Source organism: Xyrauchen texanus, chromosome 24, assembly GCF_025860055.1.
Source record: "Xyrauchen texanus isolate HMW12.3.18 chromosome 24, RBS_HiC_50CHRs, whole genome shotgun sequence".
Taxonomy (NCBI): domain Eukaryota; kingdom Metazoa; phylum Chordata; class Actinopteri; order Cypriniformes; family Catostomidae; genus Xyrauchen; species Xyrauchen texanus.
Window position 1 is genome coordinate 28682001 of NC_068299.1, and position 20651 is coordinate 28702651.

General features: G+C 39.6%; 1 protein-coding gene across 1 annotated transcript in view; it reads right to left on the minus strand.

The window, feature by feature from the left end:
* Positions 1–3751, minus strand: part of LOC127617996 (eukaryotic translation initiation factor 4E-like) — a 20851-nt gene extending 17100 nt beyond the window's left edge. The window contains exons 1-2 of the mRNA XM_052090203.1: positions 3546–3751; positions 2490–2581 (exon numbers count right to left, since the gene is read on the minus strand). Coding sequence (XP_051946163.1) covers positions 2490–2581; positions 3546–3563 — 110 coding nt within the window. The 5' untranslated portion in view covers positions 3564–3751. The remainder of the gene's footprint in view (positions 1–2489; positions 2582–3545) is intronic.
* Positions 3752–20651: the final 16900 nt, after the last annotated feature.

Below are 20651 nucleotides of genomic sequence, written 5' to 3' on the forward strand. Positions count from 1 at the left end.
AACAACTTTTTTCCTACACCATTTCATGCAAGACCAGCATTTTAACCCTTGTGCGCCAATTTAAAAAAAGTTGCTCAGGAGGTCCTTTGAGGACAAAAATGTCCGCATCAAAAAACTGCCATAATAATATTATATATGATTATTATTTCAAACTTAATGAAATAATAATATTCAGCAATTAATATTTTTTTATCCAACATCAGTCCTGATTTTAACCCAAAAACAAATATTCATTCATTTTCAGAATTTTAACACATTAAATGCCAGTTTGTTTATATAATGCCACTGTTGTTTTTTATAATCTTGACTGAGAATTTAAGGCATATAATATAATAATATCATCTGTATAACATCTGCTTATGGAATTATCAACAACACAAGTAAATACACTTTGTAAGTCACTGTAGTTATAGTAAAGCAAATGCGAACAGAATTGTGAGTAGTTAGACTGACACATTGACGATATTAATCACACAATATTTGTCTATTTTAAAATGATCTGTATCAGCCAATAACTGTGGCACATTTGTCCTATTGAAAGAGCTGTTCAATCCACCTGGTATTTAACAACAGCTTTGTCAATGCATAATGGACAATTTCAATATTTAAATATTTTTGAGCAATATAAAAACAACAATTTTGTGTACATCTAATTTGCCATTTGCATTGTATAGTGCGCATATATACACTGTGTGTGTGTGTGAGTGTATATATATATATAAATCATTCTACAGTACAAATTATATCACCTTTGGCCACCCTGCTCTAGATTTCATTATGGACATCGGACATTAAAATATTTTAATCAACTTTTTATCAAACATCTACATTTTTCTCCCAGGTTACTTCACCCAAAAATTCTAATTCTCTCATCATTTACTCACCCTCATGCCATCTCAGTGACGCACAACACACCCGGAAGAGCAGCACGGTTTACAACTGAGGAGGAGGAACACTGTACAGTAGCTTGGTTGGTTGGTTTTGATCTGTATTTATCTGTTTTTTTACTCACAATGGTGCGTTTGTGTGCTTATCCTGGATGTCTCAACCAAGAGAAACATGTCCTGGTCGATCGATGACCTATCTTTAACATGAGTGCTCTCTGTGTCAATCAAATATGTGCACTCTTCAGGTGCTCTCAATATCTCATCATCAGTCACTCATCCAAATTTAAATCAGATTAATGTTGGACACAATACCACTAATAATCAATATAACTGTTTAACCTTCAAAAATGACACCCCGTCTTCATGCATTTGCTTAATAATTAGTGATTTGTGTTACAGCAAAACTCAAAGACAGTAAACAGACCATAGATATTACCGATTTCTCACTGGAGCAGTTTTAGAGCTTATTATGAATACATTTTTCTTATTTTTGAATGTATCTCTGCTGTGTGTGTGATGCTTTCATGGTTTTTACTGGATGTCAGTATGTCACAATTGCATTTTGATATTGACAACAGAACTATTAATAACAGTTTCATTACTGTTGAACTTGGGCCTGTTCAAGTGTAACTGTTTACGCCGCTTTTAAGAGGAATTGCGACATTTTGAATTCGTTTTTATATTTTTTGTTGTGGTGACTATTCAAGTCAAGCTCTTTACACCATTTGTAAGTGTATGTAACATTTCTATTCATCCATACAGAACTCAGTGGATTGTGATTTATTTTTGTACCTGAATATTAAAGTTAAAATAAGCTATTACAGCATTCTAGAGTAGAAATTGATTTTATATGCGAGTTTAATAAAATGCTAGCTGCACTAATTTAAATGCATTAAGCTGAAGACATGTTTTAGTTACTTTGTTTACTTAGTTATATTTGTAAACAAACAAACAAAAAAAAAAAAAACACAGTCTGCAGCTCGATTATCTAGGCAAATACAAGTAACGGATCGGGACTCGGGAGCCAAAAAAGCTGATCGGGAAATTCCTATCCGTATCCATGGTAACGCGAAACATAGAACGAGAGACCATGTGAAATTAGCGCTCTCATGAACGTGCATACCGCTGCTATTACCAGAAGTGATGATTTATAGTTAAAAAGGACTCAGTTATTGATATTTTTCACACCAAAAGCAATCATATCCCTTTAGAAAACCGCTGGAGTAGTATCGATGACATTTATGCTGACTGTCTGTGATTTTTGGGGCTTCAAATGGTCTGATCACCACTCACTTGCATTTTAAGGACCTACTGAGTACATCTTTTTCTGTTTATCTTCAAATGTGTTCTGATGAAGAAAGTCAGTCATACACACCTGGGATATTATGAGGGTGAGTAAATGATGAGAGAATTTTCAGTTTTGGGTGAACTATCCCTTTAATTTTATATGATGTCACCAGGGAAGCAAGTCCACTTATCGAGTAATCCCTAATTAAATGTATTACATTAGCTGTAATCAGATCTTCCAGCTAAAGTTACACATGTGGAACAGTGTTCAAGATATAAGTACACACAAAGTGACATGTATATACATATATTTACCTGTTTTGCAAAGGGTGTTTGATGTACTGTTCAGGACTTGTTATAGCAGCAGTAGGACTTTCAGCACGGGCTTCTTCATTTTCAGTTCCTTGCTTCAAAAATGCAAAAAATAGAACTTTCATTAATGGAAGTTCAGGGTAATTCATTGCATGCAAAATAAAATATTCTAACATCATCCCAATCAAATGTCATGATCCCTTCAGACACATGACCTAAAACTGACCCATAGAACATTATGTGCAAGTGCACTGGTCAACTTTTGGAGTTTCTTAGAGGTAACTAGCAAACATACTAAATGAAAACAGATGTTGCTTTTGCAATCTACTGGCTCAATAATTGTAACTTTATTGCCTTTCAAATCACATTATCAGCCCATGCTGCCACATTACACTGATGGGACCTTTGGGTTTCTTCCGACACAATCAGTCTGATCAAATCCTATGTTTAATGCAGTGTAGCACAGATCTCACACACTACAAAGTCTGCAAGATTCATTTCTAGTTCAATTTGGAGTAATACACCCTCTACTGTCTGCAAGGTATAAGCCTCTCAATTTTACACATTGACTTATTACAACGATCAGTGACTTTGCTGCTATTTGGGGAGTCAAACTTGACAATGCAACCATGCACACTGAAACTGCATATGCAACTATAAAAATGAGTTATTACATTATTAAGCAGCCGCGGTTAAAACGGGCGCAGGAGCTGCTAGTAACACAGTTAGCCATGAACACACGTGTGCAGATGTCTGGCGATTTGATTTCATCACGTCGTGCAAACAGAGAATCGAACACAATCCACAACAAGAGCGTTACGGGATCAATACGACGATCCCTTAAAGAGTGAGAAGAATGAGGATTTTCGTTGCCTCAGATCCTCCCTGTCTCTCAAGTCACCCAGAAGCAGCAGCAGTGCCACACCGAAACCCGACTGAACGCCATACGGAGCAACTTCCAGCTTTTAAACACTACAAGCTCACTGTCCGAACATGTCCCGCAGACTATACACCAGACACTGCTTTACCATTTCTGATCGCTGGGAAGCTCTATCTTACCGGCTCCGAAGTCGCCATCTTGCCTGTATTACAATTTTTCTGACCGTTCAACGCTGCAGCGTCACGCACGCGCTCACAAACTACGGCAGCAGGGCTCACGGGCGCTCAAATGAATGGACGCGGGAAACACAAGCGCTGTTTTGAAGAGATATATCCAGCTGCAGACCCGCAGCACCACCAGTTTCAGAACCCCAGTGCAAGAACCTGAAGTGAGGGGCGGAGTTATTGACAATGAGACAAGCATGGCGGAGAGCATGGTGAGTTGTGTAACGTATTTGACATCATGTGGTGAAAAATTCAATGTGTGCGTTCAAGTTTTGCCGTTCAAGAGTTTAATAAACTTGCTTAATGGTTACTTGCATGATGTTCTGATTTTGCATGCTGTGACAGTTTTTACAATAAAGACCCAAATACTGTTGACTGTGTTTTTGCATGGATTCAGAGCTTCAAACTGTGTGCTGCACAATGTAACTTCATATTAACAAATCTGTTTTATTATTTTTGTATTTTTGTTGCAGTAGATGACAGCCAAAATTGCACCTGGCACATGGGTGCTACTGAAAAACAAGGTTGGTTATAAAGAAGTCTGCTAAAGTTGGGACTGCTGAAGTGTCAAACCCTTAATAAACTCATGCTTTTTTTTTTTTAGGATATCCCCCAACAGATTGGTGGTGTAGACTGTGGAGTCTTCATGTTGATGGTGAGACATTGTTTTGATATAATTAAACCAATGATTGGTGTGGTGGTGTTTTTATTTAAATTTTTTAAAGTTGTTAAATACGGAACAAGGAAGAATTTTTTTAATTTGACGTTTACAGAGATAATGTTCCTTAATTTTTGCTGTTTTCCATTATGCTCTACATCTTGTCTTGGGAGCACCCTTTGATTTTACATCTGTAAGTAATTACCAGTTCAAGTAATTTACCTTTATGATGTTGTAGCAGTTGAAATATCAAGATTTCTCTATTTTTGTCTTCCAGTGCGATTTTCCAAACATACGGAGATGGTTGGCTCTTATTCTTCTGGAGAACTTTGGGGTTTTCTCTGAAAGGTAGATACTGGACATTTACTCCAGCCCACCGTTACATTTGCACCCTCTTCTGATCAATTTTAAATTAACCAAGATATTTATATTCCAGTGCAGAAATCCTACAAGAGTCCCTTCCATGTGAAGAACAAGCTACGCTTAGCAGCAGTGAGGCGGTGTGTATATACACAGGTCCTTCTCAAAAAATTAGCATATTGTGATAAAGGTCATTATTTTCCATAATGTAATGATAAAAATTAAACTTTCATATATTTTAGATTCATTGCACACCAACTGAAATATTTCGGGTCTTTTATTGTTTTAATACTGATGATTTTGGTATACAGCTCATGAAAACCCAAAATTCCTATCTCAAAAAATTAGCATATTTCATCCGACCAATAAAAGAAGTGTTTTTAATACCAAAAAAAAGTCAACCTTCAAATAATTATGTTCAGTTATGCACTCAATACTTGGTCGGGAATCATTTTGCAGAAATGACTGCTTCAATGCGGCGTGGCATGGAGGCAATCAGCCTGTGGCACTGCTGAGGTGTTATGGAGGCCCAGGATGCTTCGATAGCGGCCTTAAGCTCATCCAGAGTGTTGGGTCTTGCGTCTCTCAACTTTCTCTTCACAATATCCCACAGATTCTCTATGGGGTTCAGGTCAGGAGAGTTGGCAGGCCAATTGAGCACAGTAATACCATGGTCAGTAAACCATTTACCCGTGGTTTTGGCACTGTGAGCAGGTGCCAGGTCGTGCTGAAAAATGAAATCTTCATCTCCATAAAGCTTTTCAGCAGATGGAAGCATGAAGTGCTCCAAAATCTCCTGATAGCTAGCTGCATTGACCCTGCCCTTGATAAAACACAGTGGACCAACACCAGCAGCTGACATGGCACCCCAGACCATCACTGACTGTGGGTACTTGACACTGGACTTCAGGCATTTTGGCATTTCCTTCTCCCCAGTCTTCCTCCAGACTCTGGCACCTTGATTTCCGAATGACATGCAAAATTTGCTTTCATCCGAAAAAAGTACTTTGGACCACTGAGCAACAGTCCAGTGCTGCTTCTCTGTAGTCCAGGTCAGGCGCTTCTGCCGCTGTTTCTGGTTCAAAAGTGGCTTGACCTGGGGAATGCGGGGATGTTTCTATTCCAGACTCAGTCCACTGCTTCCGCAGGTCCCCCAAGGTCTGGAATCGGTCCTTCTCCACAATCTTCCTCAGGGTCCGGTCACCTCTTCTCGTTGTGCAGCGTTTTCTTGCCACACTTTTTCCTTCCCACAAACTTCCCACTGAGGTGCCTTGATACAGCACTCTGGGAACAGCCTATTTGTTCAGAAATTTCTTTCTGTGTCTTACCCTCTTGCTTGAGGGTGTCAATGATGGCCTTCTGGACAGCAGTCAGGTCGGCAGTCTTACCCATGATTGCGGTTTTGAGTTTTTAAAAGCCTCAGGAATCTTTTGCAGGTGTTTAGAGTTAATTAGTTGATTCAGATGATTAGGTTAATAGCTCGTTTAGAGACCCTTTTCATGAAATGCTAATTTTTTGAGATAGGAATTTTGGGTTTTCATGAGCTGTATGCCAAAATCATCAGTATTAAAACAATAAAAGACCTGAAATATTTCAGTTGGTGTGCAATGAATCTAAAATATATGAAAGTTTAATTTTTATCATTACATTATGGAAAATAATGACCTTTATCACAATATGCTAATTATTTGAGAAGGACCTGTGTATATATATATGTATATATAATCTCTTAACATATAATACAATTATATGTCACATTTATAAAGTCACATTTTCCTTTAATATTCGGTAATGAAGGAGCTCCCAATAATCCGGCACATGACAGAAGCTGTGAAATGGCACCATTCCAACAGCCATCTGCTCAGGGGTCCAGTGGAAGAGCCTCTTTTCATTCGAATGAATGAAGACGACAAGGAAAAGGCCCGCAACAATCTCCTGGAACAGTCAGAAGCTTCCAGAGAGCCCTTTCTATTTCATTTTGTGTTCAGGGATGACATGGAGTTATTTTAGCAAGAATGTAAGGACAAAATGGGCCTGAGAGTGAATTCCTCATTTGATACATTTTAAGTTTAATTTATACAGGATTGTCATGATAAAATGGGCCTAGGGGTGAATTGGTCATTTGTTGTATATATTTTTATTGTTTCTTTTAAAATGATGCTGAATTTTCTCTCTTTTTTAGTTTTTTGACATGTTTTATTTTACATAAAGAAAAATGCATGCTGCACATGTTCTTGTGAAATAAAGTATATTTTATATAAAATGCCCATAAGTTTCAAGCATTATTTTTCCCCATCATGATCAGGAAGTTACTCTCATAATACAATGAAACGGATAACTATATACAATTATATTACACAAGATCAATGTTTTAAAATGCTTATTGTACTGTACCTTAATGTATCATAACATACGTATAAAGTATGATGTTTCGTTTGTAATAAAAGCAAACTACTCTCCAAAACGTTAGGTGGCGCTACTCGGTTTAGAACGTAAGCTCCGCCCCTCACTTCAGGTTCTGGCGCTGGGGTTCTGAAACGGGTTCTGAAACTGGTGGTGCTGCGGGTCTGCAGCTGGATACTATTGGTTTGGAAGGGCACAAAAAAATACTGTGGCGTTACCATGGCACATTGATGGTTTCAGGTCACCCTTCCTTGGATTTATGGGTCAATCTGACACTTTTTAATTTTTAACATTGAAGTTTTTGGGCTGAAACTTCATGACACCCTCTGATCTGAACCCTGGCAATGTCTTTTTTTTTTATTTCAATATTTGTACACAAATCTTTAAAAAGTCCATAAGTTGTCCTTTAAGGGTCAAATTGATGTTCAATTGCTCTGTTTGCTCTCTCTGCTCTCTTTATCTCTCTCTCTCTCTCTCTCTCTCTCTCTCTCTCTCTCTCTCTTTACTTTTGGTTTTAAATCGTTCATCTTGGTGTCAGCTAACGGTAGAAAAAATATAATTTTTTCCTCTATCATCTTCTATTTCAATATACAGTTAAGCAGGGTTCGAATTATGATTTCATCTTTGTGGGGATCTCTTAAAAAAAAAAAAAAGTAGCCTATAAGCAGGCATGGTGTGTGTGATAAATAAAATGCACTTGATTCTTTTGATTTCAATGTTTATTAATACAGGAGTAGAGAAACGAGTAGACTGTCCTCTGATGATGTTTTTTGTTTTTTTGAAATAAACCTGAATGTTTGCCAAAGTTGTTGCTGATGTTGGTAGCACTCTTTTTATTTTTGGTGGCATGGTTGCTGGTTCTGAACTTTACACTATTTCTAAAATATTCTAACTGATCCCCCAGCGTGAGTTATTCTAGGTGACCGTTATTTAGAACCTGTCACTTTAATGTTTCCATGGTGACGCATCATTGCTTGTCACGTTACACAGCGCAACCACAACACAGCGCTGAAGGAATGATGATCTGCTTTTATGTCATTTTTCCTTTTTAATACAAAATATTCACAAATGTATTAGCTATAACATGAAACACTGATATTCCGATTGTCAAATATGTGCAAGTGGATGTGCTTTGTTGTTTAAACGCCTTTATAACGATCGCGTTAAGTTAGTTGAGCTGTATGTGCGATGGGCAGCGCCATGTTATTTTACAACACGTCAATTCCTCAACTTCTCACGAAATACATGAAAGTAAGTGGCCGGTGAACTGGGAGAAGAATAGAGTAAAATGTAAAGCTACTTACACAATGTGTATCTGATATGAAAACGTGTCTTATTGTAACGTAACGTTAATGGAAAGGATTATTATTGCCGCTTCCCTAGACATCAGTGTGTATTTTACAAACTCAAAATATTTTTTGCTAGTACTTATGTGTATTTAAATGTCTGAAACCTAAAATAAACATTATGTGGTTGAAAACACAGAACAGTTGATCTGTCTATGGTTGTGATACATGACAGCAGCACTGAGCGCGTCTGTCTCTGGCTCAGCGCCAGCCAAAGCGCGAAAGCACGTTTGAATTTAGCAGTTGATCACGTGATGCACTGACCGTTCTAATCACACCGGTGTTGATCGATCATACGTGCAAAAGGGTTAACATAAACATTGAAGGACTATATTGAAGGAAAAAATGCTTTATTTGTAATTTAAAATAATGGTGCTGATGATTTTTAGAGACCCCCACAGGTGTATGATTTTACTGCTTTCATGGGAGCTCATCCTCTCTCTATGGGAGCTCAGCTCCCACTGGCTCCCACGTAATTCGAACCATGCAGTTCAGGCAGGGGAAGCCCCAATACAGCTTCAAAAGCTTGTAATAAATGCTGTTTGCTCGATCTCCCAACATTTAGTCTTAGATCAAGGCCTCTTCTCCACAGTCTTAGGGGCCAAGGCTTTAAAAACATAGTTCCTGAAAAACATTTATAACCAGGACATCATTATTCTGCAAGAAACAGGGTACAGATCAGACGTGGACAGTCAATGCCCTTTAGGATACAGGGAAACATTATTGCCATCACTTAAAAACTGTAACGTGAAACGTGGAAGAGACTCTGGTGGGGTCATCATTTGGTACAGATGACTCTAAAAAACAGCCTATCAATCATTAAAAAAGACTCATCACATGTTTGGCTTAAACTTAAAAAGGCAACTTAAAAATAGACTGTGATAAGGACCTTTACATCTGTGCAGCCTACATACCTCCGTCAGAGTCTCCGTACTACAAGGACAATCATTTGCATCAGCTTCAGACGGAAACCAGCCAATTCCAGACCCAGGGGAATGTGATCTTATGTGGGGACCTAAATGCAAGGACAGGTTCAGAATCGGACATTATAGATACCTATGGAAATAACCACATACTGAAAGCCAACACACATCTAACCCCCACCACTACAACACGGAACAATCTGGACACTACAGTCAACAAAAACAGTAAGGAGTTAGCGTGTCTCTGTTGAGGCCTGGGTCTGTATATGCTTAGTGGTAGGATCCGAGGGGACTCTTTAGGTCAATTCACATACTGCTCAGCTCTTGGGGCTAGTGTAGTCGACTATGCCATTACAGACATGGACCCCTCCTACATACGTGCATTCACTGTCAGACCACAGACTTCTTTAACAGACCGCTGTCAAATGAATGTGTTCCTAAAGAAAATCCAACACCATAGAACAGACCAAGGGCCCAGCAACCTGTTCAAACTAAACCACACATACAAATGGTCTCCAAAATATGAGTCTGAATTCCTTAGTGCAATTAGCTCCAAAGAAATGTCCAACCTAATCAACAGATTTCAAACAACACAGTTTATGGCTAACAAGATCGATGTAAATTCCACAGTACAACAAATAAATGACATTTATCAAAGGTGCTCCATCAAAGCAAATTTACTCCGTACAAACAAGAACTAAACTAAAAACTGGGGATGAAATTTGGTTCGATAAAGAATGTAAAATTAAAAGAAAACGACTCAGACAGATCTCTAACCAAAAACACAGAGAGCCACACAAATCTGAAACCAGACAAAACTATTGTGAAGCACTCAGGGATTATAAAAATACAATACGCCACAAAAAGCAACAACACCTTAGGCCTGTACTCCAGGTGTCAGGAAAACAGCCAGATTGTAGGACCAGATTGAAGAGTTTTAACAAGGCCTCCTGCATTACTGCTGGACTGTGCTTCATCATATCTGTTCTAATGTTGTCTAAACCACATGCCTTTCTGGGTTTTAGTTTACTGTTCCATTTTTCCCAGAACTGATTATTATTAATTGAGTGTGGTTAATACACCCATTATATAAGAGTGGAGTCAAATTCGACCCCAATTACTACCGAGGCATTTGTGTGAGCAGCAAACTGGGGAAGACTTTCTGCTGTATCCTGAAAGCCCAGATACAGGTCTACCTAAGAGTCAGATTGAATTCCTACCAAACCACCGCACCACCGACCACATTCACATGCTAGACACAACAGCCAAACAGCACGTTCATCTAAAAAGCAAGGGCAAAATGTATGCATGCTTTGTGCATGCTTTTTAGCATTCGATTCCATTTGGCATGATTGTCTATATTATAAAATTCTACAATCCGGCATTGGGGGTAAAATATACGACACTATCAAATCTATGTATTCAGACAACAGGTGCGCCGTTAAAATCGGCAATAAAAGAACAGAATTCTTCACTCAACGGCAAGGAGTGAGACAGGGCTGCAGTTTGAGTCCAACTCTGTTAAATTTTTACATAAATGAGTTAGCAGTGCTACTGGAACAATCTGCAACACCTGGTCTTACTCTAAATAATTCTGAAGTTATATTTCTTCTCTATGCAGATGTTCTGGTGCTGCTCTCAGCTACTGCACAAGGACTACAGCAGCACCTGGACCTGCTGGAGAACTACTGTCAGAACTGGGCCCTGACAGTCAATCTGAAAAAAACTAAAATTATGATCTTCCAGAAAAAAGCCAGATTACAGGACACCAGATACACATTCACTCTGGGGAACACTGCAATAGAACACACCCGACACTACGACTACCTCGGTCTAAAAATTAGTGCTTCAGGGGGTTTTGGTCTGGCAGTGAATGCACTAAAAGAGAAAGCTAGAAGAGCATTCTAAGATATTAAGGGCAAATTTACCCAAGTTGGCATTCCTGTAACAATCTGGTGTAAGAACTTTGACAGTATTATAATGCCTATTGCTCTGTATAGATGTGAGGTTTGGGGTCCACTCTGTCTGGTAGATTACTCGAGATGGGACAAACACCTCATAGAATCCCTGCATGCAGAATTCTGTAGAAACATTCTAAGAGTTCAGAGAAGAGCACCTACTAATGCATACTGGGCCGAACTAGGCAGATACCCCCTAATTATACATATTGAAAAATGATCCCTCAAATTTTGGACACACCTAAATTCAAGTTCCCCCTAACACATAGCAACATGAAGCCCTTAAAACCCAAGAGCTGAAGCCTAAAACCAGTCCCCTTTGTCAGCTGGCTCTGAAACTCACAAACCCACTAACAACTAACAAACACCAGTTTCAGACCAGCACTGCTGAACAAAACCAGATCAGAATAAACCAAATCATAAAAGAAAGCAAAAATTCATATTTGGACCATTGGGAAAATTAAAGTAAAAACCAAAGCAAACTGGAATGTTATCGGACCCTAAACAGAACATATAATGTGGCAGAATATCTGCACACTGTAAGAGATCCAAAACAGAGACGGATCGTCACCAAATACAGACTCCGTGATCACAGTCTGAACATAGAAAAAGGCAGACTCAGAAAACATGGCTTCCAAAGGAAGAACGAGTCTGTGCTCACTGTGGCACGGGTGAGGTCGAGACAGAGACACACTTTCTCCTTCACTGTGAGAAATTTACAGATGTGAGAGAGAAATACCTCCACAAACTCTCAAACCTCATGCCACAGTTTTCCAGTTTGGCAGAAACAGATCAGATGGTGTGTTACTGGGGAGGACCATCATGCATCAGTTGCAGCAAAATTCATTTTTGAGATGCACACACTCAGCAACCAATCACTGCCTTATACTTCAGTCACAGTAATTTCATTTTCTTATGTTCATAATGTCCTGTTAAATGCATATTTTATTTTATATTGTATAGTGTATATTGATATTATAGTTTTTATTTTATTTGCTTCATTACCTGGCACCTTATTTTAATTCTATCTTCATTGTTATTTTTTACTATTTTATTATTATTATTATTTGTCTTGTCATGATCTGTTTTGTGTATTAATGTTTTGGCAATATTGTATGTAAACACAATCATGCCTATGAAGTACTTTAAATTGATTTTTTTTAATTGAATCATTCCACTAGATGGGAGCAAACACTAGAATTATTTTTTTGTTCTATCACTTTCTAACTCATACAGATCTGAAAAGCAGGGGGAGCCCCGATGTGGTTTGCCTCTCCGGCATTCACTAAAGTACAGGGGTTTCAGTACAGCGAAGCACAAGGGGCGTGGCCATGACATAAAACAAATGCGCATTATAGTGCCTTCTTTCCGCGGGCGTTTCATATTTTCATCGCGGGCTTTTCATAACAGCGACAGCAAACTGATGGAACAGCCATGGAGAATCTAAGACAAAATAGGGAAATCGGTAAATGTTTTTGTTCATGCAAATTTTGAATTAGGAGAACGCCTACACTACCACGTCACATTTTTACGCTGTACTGAAACCCCTGGAAATAAGTGACTGCCCAAGTGTGATATTTGTGTCATTTGAAAGCTAAGTACCTCAGGTTTGAATATATCATCAATATTCAAGAACATATTCAAATGAGGATTTGTTTAAAATACTTTGTACTAAATATTATAAATACTTTAATATGTACCCAGACAAGCTGAGAGACAAGTACAAAAAAATAAATAATTTAATTTCTTAAACATAAAAAAGGGTCAATTTGATCCTCAAGGACAACGTAGGGACTTATTTGTTAATACCATAGAAAGTTCAGTGGCAAATTCGCAGGGCCAGCAAAGCCTACTCTGCTGACCTAACATGCCAAATAAATAAATATTTTCATCCTTTCATTGAATATTTTCAATCCTTTTTGCCTATGCCTTTTAATTGAATTTCACTCTTAATTAATCTACAAACAAATAGAGAAAAACAAAAAGTTTATCCATTCCGAATTTATTCTTTGATGTTTACAAGCAAAATGCGACAGCTGTTTCACAAATCACATGCCCGAAGCAGCGTGAGTTTGAGCTCCACCCCGACAAGCCTTCAGAATTTCCACAGAATCCCTCAACAGAGCAAATGAATGAGCAACTAAAGTCAGATTGTCAGATTCATCAGCCAATCAGATTGATTTATTTGTTCTTGGTGGGTGGACTCGTTGCTTTCTAGCTGGCCTTGAGTGACACAATCAGGCTTTAAGTGATGTATGTAATTTGAAAGCCAGGAGTGCAAGAACTTGCTGATGAATCGGCTGTCATCACTGCTGGTATTGCTGTTGAGAAAGATATCCTTATGGATTTAATAACCTGAAATGTTCACAATGATCGTGTGATTGCTTAATTTATTAAACAGGAAAGGAAGGCTGATTTTCACTTCCAGTAAATTGGTAAGTGCTTTTTGCATTATTATAAGAGCATCAGGAGTTTTCTAAGTGTAAATTAGGCTGCTTGAGCATTCAGTGCCGGATCAAGTTTTGAAAAGTAGTGCTGCGTTACATTCAACTCGGAAAGTTGGATGGATGCATCTAGAAAATGCATCTTTAAATCAGAATTACAACTTATAGGCTTGTGCAGAAACTCACATTTTGCTGAGATGTAGGTGCATGATGTCACACAAACATGTCGACACCCAGGGAGATATTCAAAGTAAGTGATAAACATTCAATTTATTAAGTCATATCAATAAATTAGTTTGTTTCCACATAACATGATATTAAAGCTTGTTTAAAAATGCATGCAGAAATAGGTGTATAAAACATGTTAAATTATAATCTCTTTTCAGATGTGGGTAGTAACACTTTACACATTACATTTACTCCATTACATTTACTTGAGTAACATTTTGGGGAATATTTTACTTTTAGAGTAGGTTTAAAAGTGGGTACTTTTTACTCTAATTAATTTTTTTTTTTAACTTTTACTTCTTTACAATGTGTGGCATTACTGTTGTTACATTACTGGGTTTAATTTGAATTAATGTGTAATTTATTGAGAGATTATTGAATGGGTCTTTTACGAGAGCGGAAGTTCACAGGTCACTCAAGTCATCAGTGCAGCAGCATCAAACTCTTCAAAGTGAAACACTTTCATTGCTCCACACAGTGAAAAAAAGGAATAGTTTCATCATGCAATGCCTTCATTTAACACCAAGACAAACTGATATTTCAAGATTAAAGTCACAGCTCCAATTTCAGGCAGCACGCTGAGGTAAGTTTTGGCTCCAATTCTAACGCGGGCTTTGCTGCGTAATGAGATGTTCAGGGTGATTCTGTAACTGGGCTCTTATGACATCAGTTTTTAAGTGTACATTTTTAAATCAGTGCGCTTTGTCCTGCATGTCATAAGCAGTATTTATGCATTTACTCCGCACCCTCGCGGGGGTACTGGAAACTATCGCAGCTACTTCAGGCAGATTAACTGAATAAATTCATGTAAACATCCAAATTAATCGCTGCTTTTCGACAACTGGAGCGCAAACAGACAGCATTTCTGCACATGCACAGCGAGGTACGGGGTGCGCGCGCGTGTGAGATGTGCGGGCACTAGACAATCGTGGCGACGAGAGTGGCTGTGTCCGCTGTCGTTAACTCCTTCACTCTTTCCTATATAGTAAATGGCAGTTAGTGCACTATATCTCAGCAGTAAGTGAACAAAATCAGTGAATTCGGATGTGAGTGTCGGAACTCTGGGGCTGATGCAGAAACGTCACATATGAAATTATAATATACTTGGGCCTTATTTGTTATTCTTATTAAATAATATATGAGTACAATAAATCTTCCTTCTGTTTGTCATTTTTAATATATACTGTGTGTTAATATAAAGAGTAAATGCATTTGATCAAATAAAGAATACATTTTAAAATGTATCTGTGTGTTTTGTCTCTCTATATGTTATTATGTTATTTTAATCAAGTAATGATTTGTCAAAAAGTAATTTACTACATTCAGCATGAAATAAAACATTGCAGGAGTGAAGGAAGCAATAAACTCCCAGCTCGTACGTCTTCCCCGTGTTGGATTGTGGGAAATTAACCATCATCTAGTGTACTTGAAATGTACACTTGAAATTAGAGTGCATTGTGGGTAAGTATGAGTGAACAAAAGTAGGGAACAAGTGACTCACTCAGAATTCAGACACTCCTACAAAATAGCGAAAACTCGAAATAGTGCACTATATAGTGGATGGGGGTGGTTTCAGACACAGCAAGTGTTCCACGATTAGGGTTGGTGCCCTACGTAGGCTGCGTTCTTTGCATTTAGAGAGCGGCGGTACTGCTGTACAAAACTAACAATCTAAATACTTATGACACTGAAAACTGTAACTACACTGAAATAAAAATCCACACAGGACTTTAAAAGCTATAAAGCAAAAGAAGGCATTACTGTAGTTCACAAAACCAAGCATTCTGAACGAAGGTTGCCGCCTATTTCAACTACGTCAGAGCGTCCACGAATCTTCCATAGCATCGTTGACTAATTTTGACGCTCTCGCCGCCTCTGGTCTGAATGCACGGTTAGCCTAGTTTTGGCATAAATGGGCACTAAGTCACAATTTACGCACTACAAAATTTTTTAGCGTTGCGCCATTAAACTTAGGTTGGACGTAACCCTACATATAAACGAAATATTTACGGAAGATTCCAACCAGGAGTACGGATTAAAAAAAAAAAGCGGACTGATATTCTATGATATCAATGAGCTCATGTTTTGCATGACAGGCATCAATCATTTCAACCTAATGTATGATGTTGACATTTGAGAGAGAGACGTTTTAAGCGGCTCTTCAGCATGAAGCCGATCGATTTCAGGGTGCATCACCCGGTGTCAAGTGTCAACGCATTCAAAATATATATAGTATTAGCATTTATTTATCATACCTTATTTATTTAAGATATACTTCCTATATATTGTTATTTACACAGGGCAAATATACTATTTATCCAATCTACTTTTATTACGTATCGTATTTTAATGGGGGTATAATTTATTACAGCTGACAGTTACATGAACAAACAAGGTTTGAACATCAACCGTAAACGAGATCAAATTGAAGTTCACAGCTTTTTAACACTTCTATGTGCAAATTTGAAGGCTGCTTTTTGGATAAATATGGGTAAATGGCATATTATGCGACTACGCATCACTTCACGGAGAGCTTGTGACCACTTGTTAAGTCTTGCCCCAGGGCCGGAGTGGGATTCATATTCAGCCCGGGATGTCATGTCCAAGTCAGCCCACACCCAAAAGGGGTGTTGGAGGTGAAGATGATAACAATAAAACAAGATTACATAAAAAATATGCAATATATGCAATTACTTGAAAATTCTATACTTATAATTATATATAATTACAGTGAGGAAAATAAGTATTTGAACACCCTGCTATTTTGCAAGTTCTCCCACTTAGAAAACATGGAGGGGTCTAAAATTGTCATCGTAGGTGCATGTTCACTGTGAGAGACATAATAATAAAAAAAAAAATCCAGAAATCACAATGTATGATTTTTTAACTATTTATTTGTCTGATACAGCTGCAAATAAGTATTTGAACACCTGTCTATCAGCTAGAATTCTGACCCTCAAAGACCTGTTAGTCTGCCTTTAAAATGTCCACCTCCACTCCATTTATTATCCTAAATTAGATGCACCTATTTGAGGTCATTAGGTGCATAAAGACACCTGTCCACCCCATACAATCAGTAAGAATCCAACTACTAACATGACCAAGACCAAAGAGCTGTCCAAAGACACTAGAGACAAAATTGTACACCTCCACAAGGCTGGAAAGGGCTACGGGAAATTGCCAAGCAGCTTGGTGAAAAAAGGTCCACTGTTGGAGCAATCATTAGAAAATGGAAGAGGCTAAACATGACTGTCAATCTCCCTCGGACTGGGGCTCCATGCAAGATCTCACCTCATGGGGTCTCAATGATCCTAAGAAAGTTGAGAAATCAGCCCAGAACTACACGGGAGGAGCTGGTCAATGACCTGAAAAGAGCTGGGACCACCGTTTCCAAGGTTACTGTTGGTAATACACTAAGACGTCATGGTTTGAAATCATGCATGGCACGGAAGGTTCCCCAGCTTAAACCAGCACATGTCAAGGCCCGTCTTAAGTTTGCCAATGACCATTTGGATGATCCAGAGGAGTCATGGGAGAAAGTCATGTGGTCAGATGAGACCAAAATAGAACTTTTTGGTCATAATTCCACTAACCGTGTTTGGAGGAAGAAGAATGATGAGTACCATCCCAAGAACACCATCCCTACTGTGAAGCATGGGGGTGGTAGCATCATGCTTTGGGGGTGTTTTTCTGCACATGGGACAGGGCTGACTGCACTGTATTAAGGAGAGGATGACCGGGGCCATGTATTGCGAGAGTTTGGGGAACAACCTCCTTCCCTCAGTTAGAGCATTGAAGATGGGTCGAGGCTGGGTCTTCCAACATGACAATGACCCGAAGCACACAGCCAGGATAACCAAGGAGTGGCTCTGTAAGAAGCATATCAAGGTTCTGGCGTGGCCTAGCCAGTCTCCAGACCTATACCCAATAGAGACTCTTTGGAGGGAGCTCAAACTCCGTGTTTCTCAGCGACAGCCCAGAAACCTGACTGATCTAGAGAAGATCTGTGTGGAGGAGTGGGCCAAAATCCCTCCTGCAGTGTGTGCAAACCTGGTGAAAAACTACAGGAAACGTTTGACCTCTGTAATTGCAAACAAAGGCTACTGTACCAAATATTAACATTGATTTTCTCAGGTGTTCAAATACTTATTTGCAGCTGTATCATACAAATAAATAGTTAAAAAATCATACATTGTGATTTCTGGATTTTTTTTAGATTATGTTTCTCACAGTGGACATGCACCTACGATGACAATTTCAGACCCCTCCATGATTTCTAAGTGGGAGAACTTGCAAAATAGCAGGGTGTTCAAATACTTATTTTCCTCACTGTATAATTAGTCATTTTTTACTATAAATCTCCATTTTCATTTTCAGCACTCTTCTCTCTTTTGAGTTCTTCTGTTGTTGGTGATTTACATTTGCATATCGCCCCCAACTGGGGAGGGAGGATAATTTATAGTAAAAAAGGACTTAAATATTGATCATATCACTTCTGAAGTCATAGATTAACACACTGGAGTTGTATGTATTACTTTTATGCTGCATTTATGTGATTTTTGTGCCTTCTGAGTTCTGATCACCATTCACTTGCATTGAAAGGACCAACAGAACTGAGCAATTCTTCTAAAAAGAATATTTTGTGTTCAGCAGAAGAAAGCCATGAGGGTGAGTAAATGATGAGAGAAATTTCATTTTTGGGTCAACTAAGTTTATTTTAAAGACTATCTAGGCACATAATAACACTGCAGAACTGTAAATGTTTATAACTATTTCAAGATGTGCAGGCTCACACTTTAAATGGGCAGTGTTTTGTATTTTAGATCATTAAAATAGCTGCAGATCCAGTGAAACAATGAAGGTTGAGTGATTGTTTTTTAATTTTTACACACAACTATAATAGTGAAATAAAGGTCTAAAAATAACACATTTGTATGGAATTACGATTGTGTCAATAATAATGAATGTAACTTTATAAAACTGAACGTAACTTTATAAAACTTGAACGTAACTTTATAAAACTGAACGCAACTTTTTCAGAAACTATCAAAAATATTCCATTACAAAAGAAGAAAAACACAATTAAAATGAAAAAAATGAACTCAGTCGCATGAATTTAACAGGCTCTTCAAATATGCTTGATTTTTTGTTAATGTTTTTCAAAGATTCGTTTTCGCAAATCGTGGATTCTGAATACATTGACACAGATTTCGCTTACGCTTCGCAGTTTTTCGTTTGCTGTTTTGAGACAAATCTCTCGTGGGGGTGGGCTTAACAGTGATCTTCTCTGATTGGATAGTGAGCTTTTGATGGACAGGTGCTCTCTGACCCTGATGTACAGACGTCACTCAGTGGCGCGCATATTGGACAGCTCTCGCGGTGATTTGTAGTTCCCTTTCGAGAGGTCTCTCCTATTGCGTAAGTAGCTTACGCTATGGGAAAACTCAGTTTCTCGAGAAATATTGAAGTCTTTATGTAAAACGCATTGCAGCTGCACAGCAGACAGCAATGAGTGAGGCAGCTCGGTCATTGGCTGTGCTGCGGTAACTTGCTCGAACCAATGACGGGGCGACTCTGAACGCGTGACCAATGAGCGCGCTTCACGCCCGCGCGCTCAGAGCCCGCCAAGATTGGCGTGGCTAAGGCTATATATTAGGCGCCCCGTCATGAGAGTTCTTTAGATTTAATCTCCTTCAGCAAAGACCTTCTCTTCGCTGGATCCTCTGGATTATTGGAGTCTTTTCACCCGCCGTCGACAAGCCTACAGCAGGACTGCTACGAGGACGCCGGCGCCTTCAGCCGCCTTCAAAGCCTTCTGCTACGCCATCCGGCGCGCATCACCTTATATCCTTTACTAAGCAATAACTTTTCAAGTGTTCGCCTCTGCGACGTTTTTTTGTCCTTAGTAAAGAACAAATTCGAGGCGTTGTTTAACATGCCTTCAACCTGCGCCTCGTGCAGAGGCCCTCTTCCTGACGGGGACCGTCACATTATCTGCGCTCGCTGCCTGGGACCTGACCACGCAGAAGCTGCTCTCACTCGGGGCGGATGCCCCGAATGTGACTCCCTGGGCCTCACCGAGCTGCGCGCTTGCTTTGCCGCCTTCGCCGCGAACGAGCCTGCTACCACCGTGCTGCCATCCCCTCTGTTCGAGCCGCGCAAGAAAAAGCGCCGCTCACGGAGGCCGCCAGAGCACGCGGACTTCAGTGACGTCACGCCGGGCCAGTCCCCGCGTGCTTCACCACCACCCGAGGACTCCCTGCCGCCAGTTCTATTCACGCAGGCAGACCAGCACCCCTCCGGAGCGCTGGGTCTCGTCTCGTTCGGCGCGTCAGGGGACGACGGTGAAAAGGATGACAGCCTTTCCATTGACGCTGCATCCGACGACTGGCCAGGCTCGGCCTTCGACCCCGCACCGTCGACACTAGCGGACACGAGCAGGGGCACCGGCATGGACTCAGAAATCGTCTGCATACTGTCCAAAGCCGTGGAAGACCTCGGGCTCGACTGGTCTTCTCCGGAAGAACCCGCCCGCAGCCGGCTGGACGAGTGGTTCCTGCAAGGGCGCCGGCAGGCCCCTCGACAGAGACCCTCCCCTTACTTCCCTCGAAGTTCACGACGAACTCACAAAGTTGTGGAAAGCCCCGCACTCTGCTCGCCTGAAGCCTTCTTTCTCTTCCTCGTTCTCCTCGGTGGACGGCGCGAGAGAAAGAGGCTACGAGGGAACCCCGCCCCTCGAGG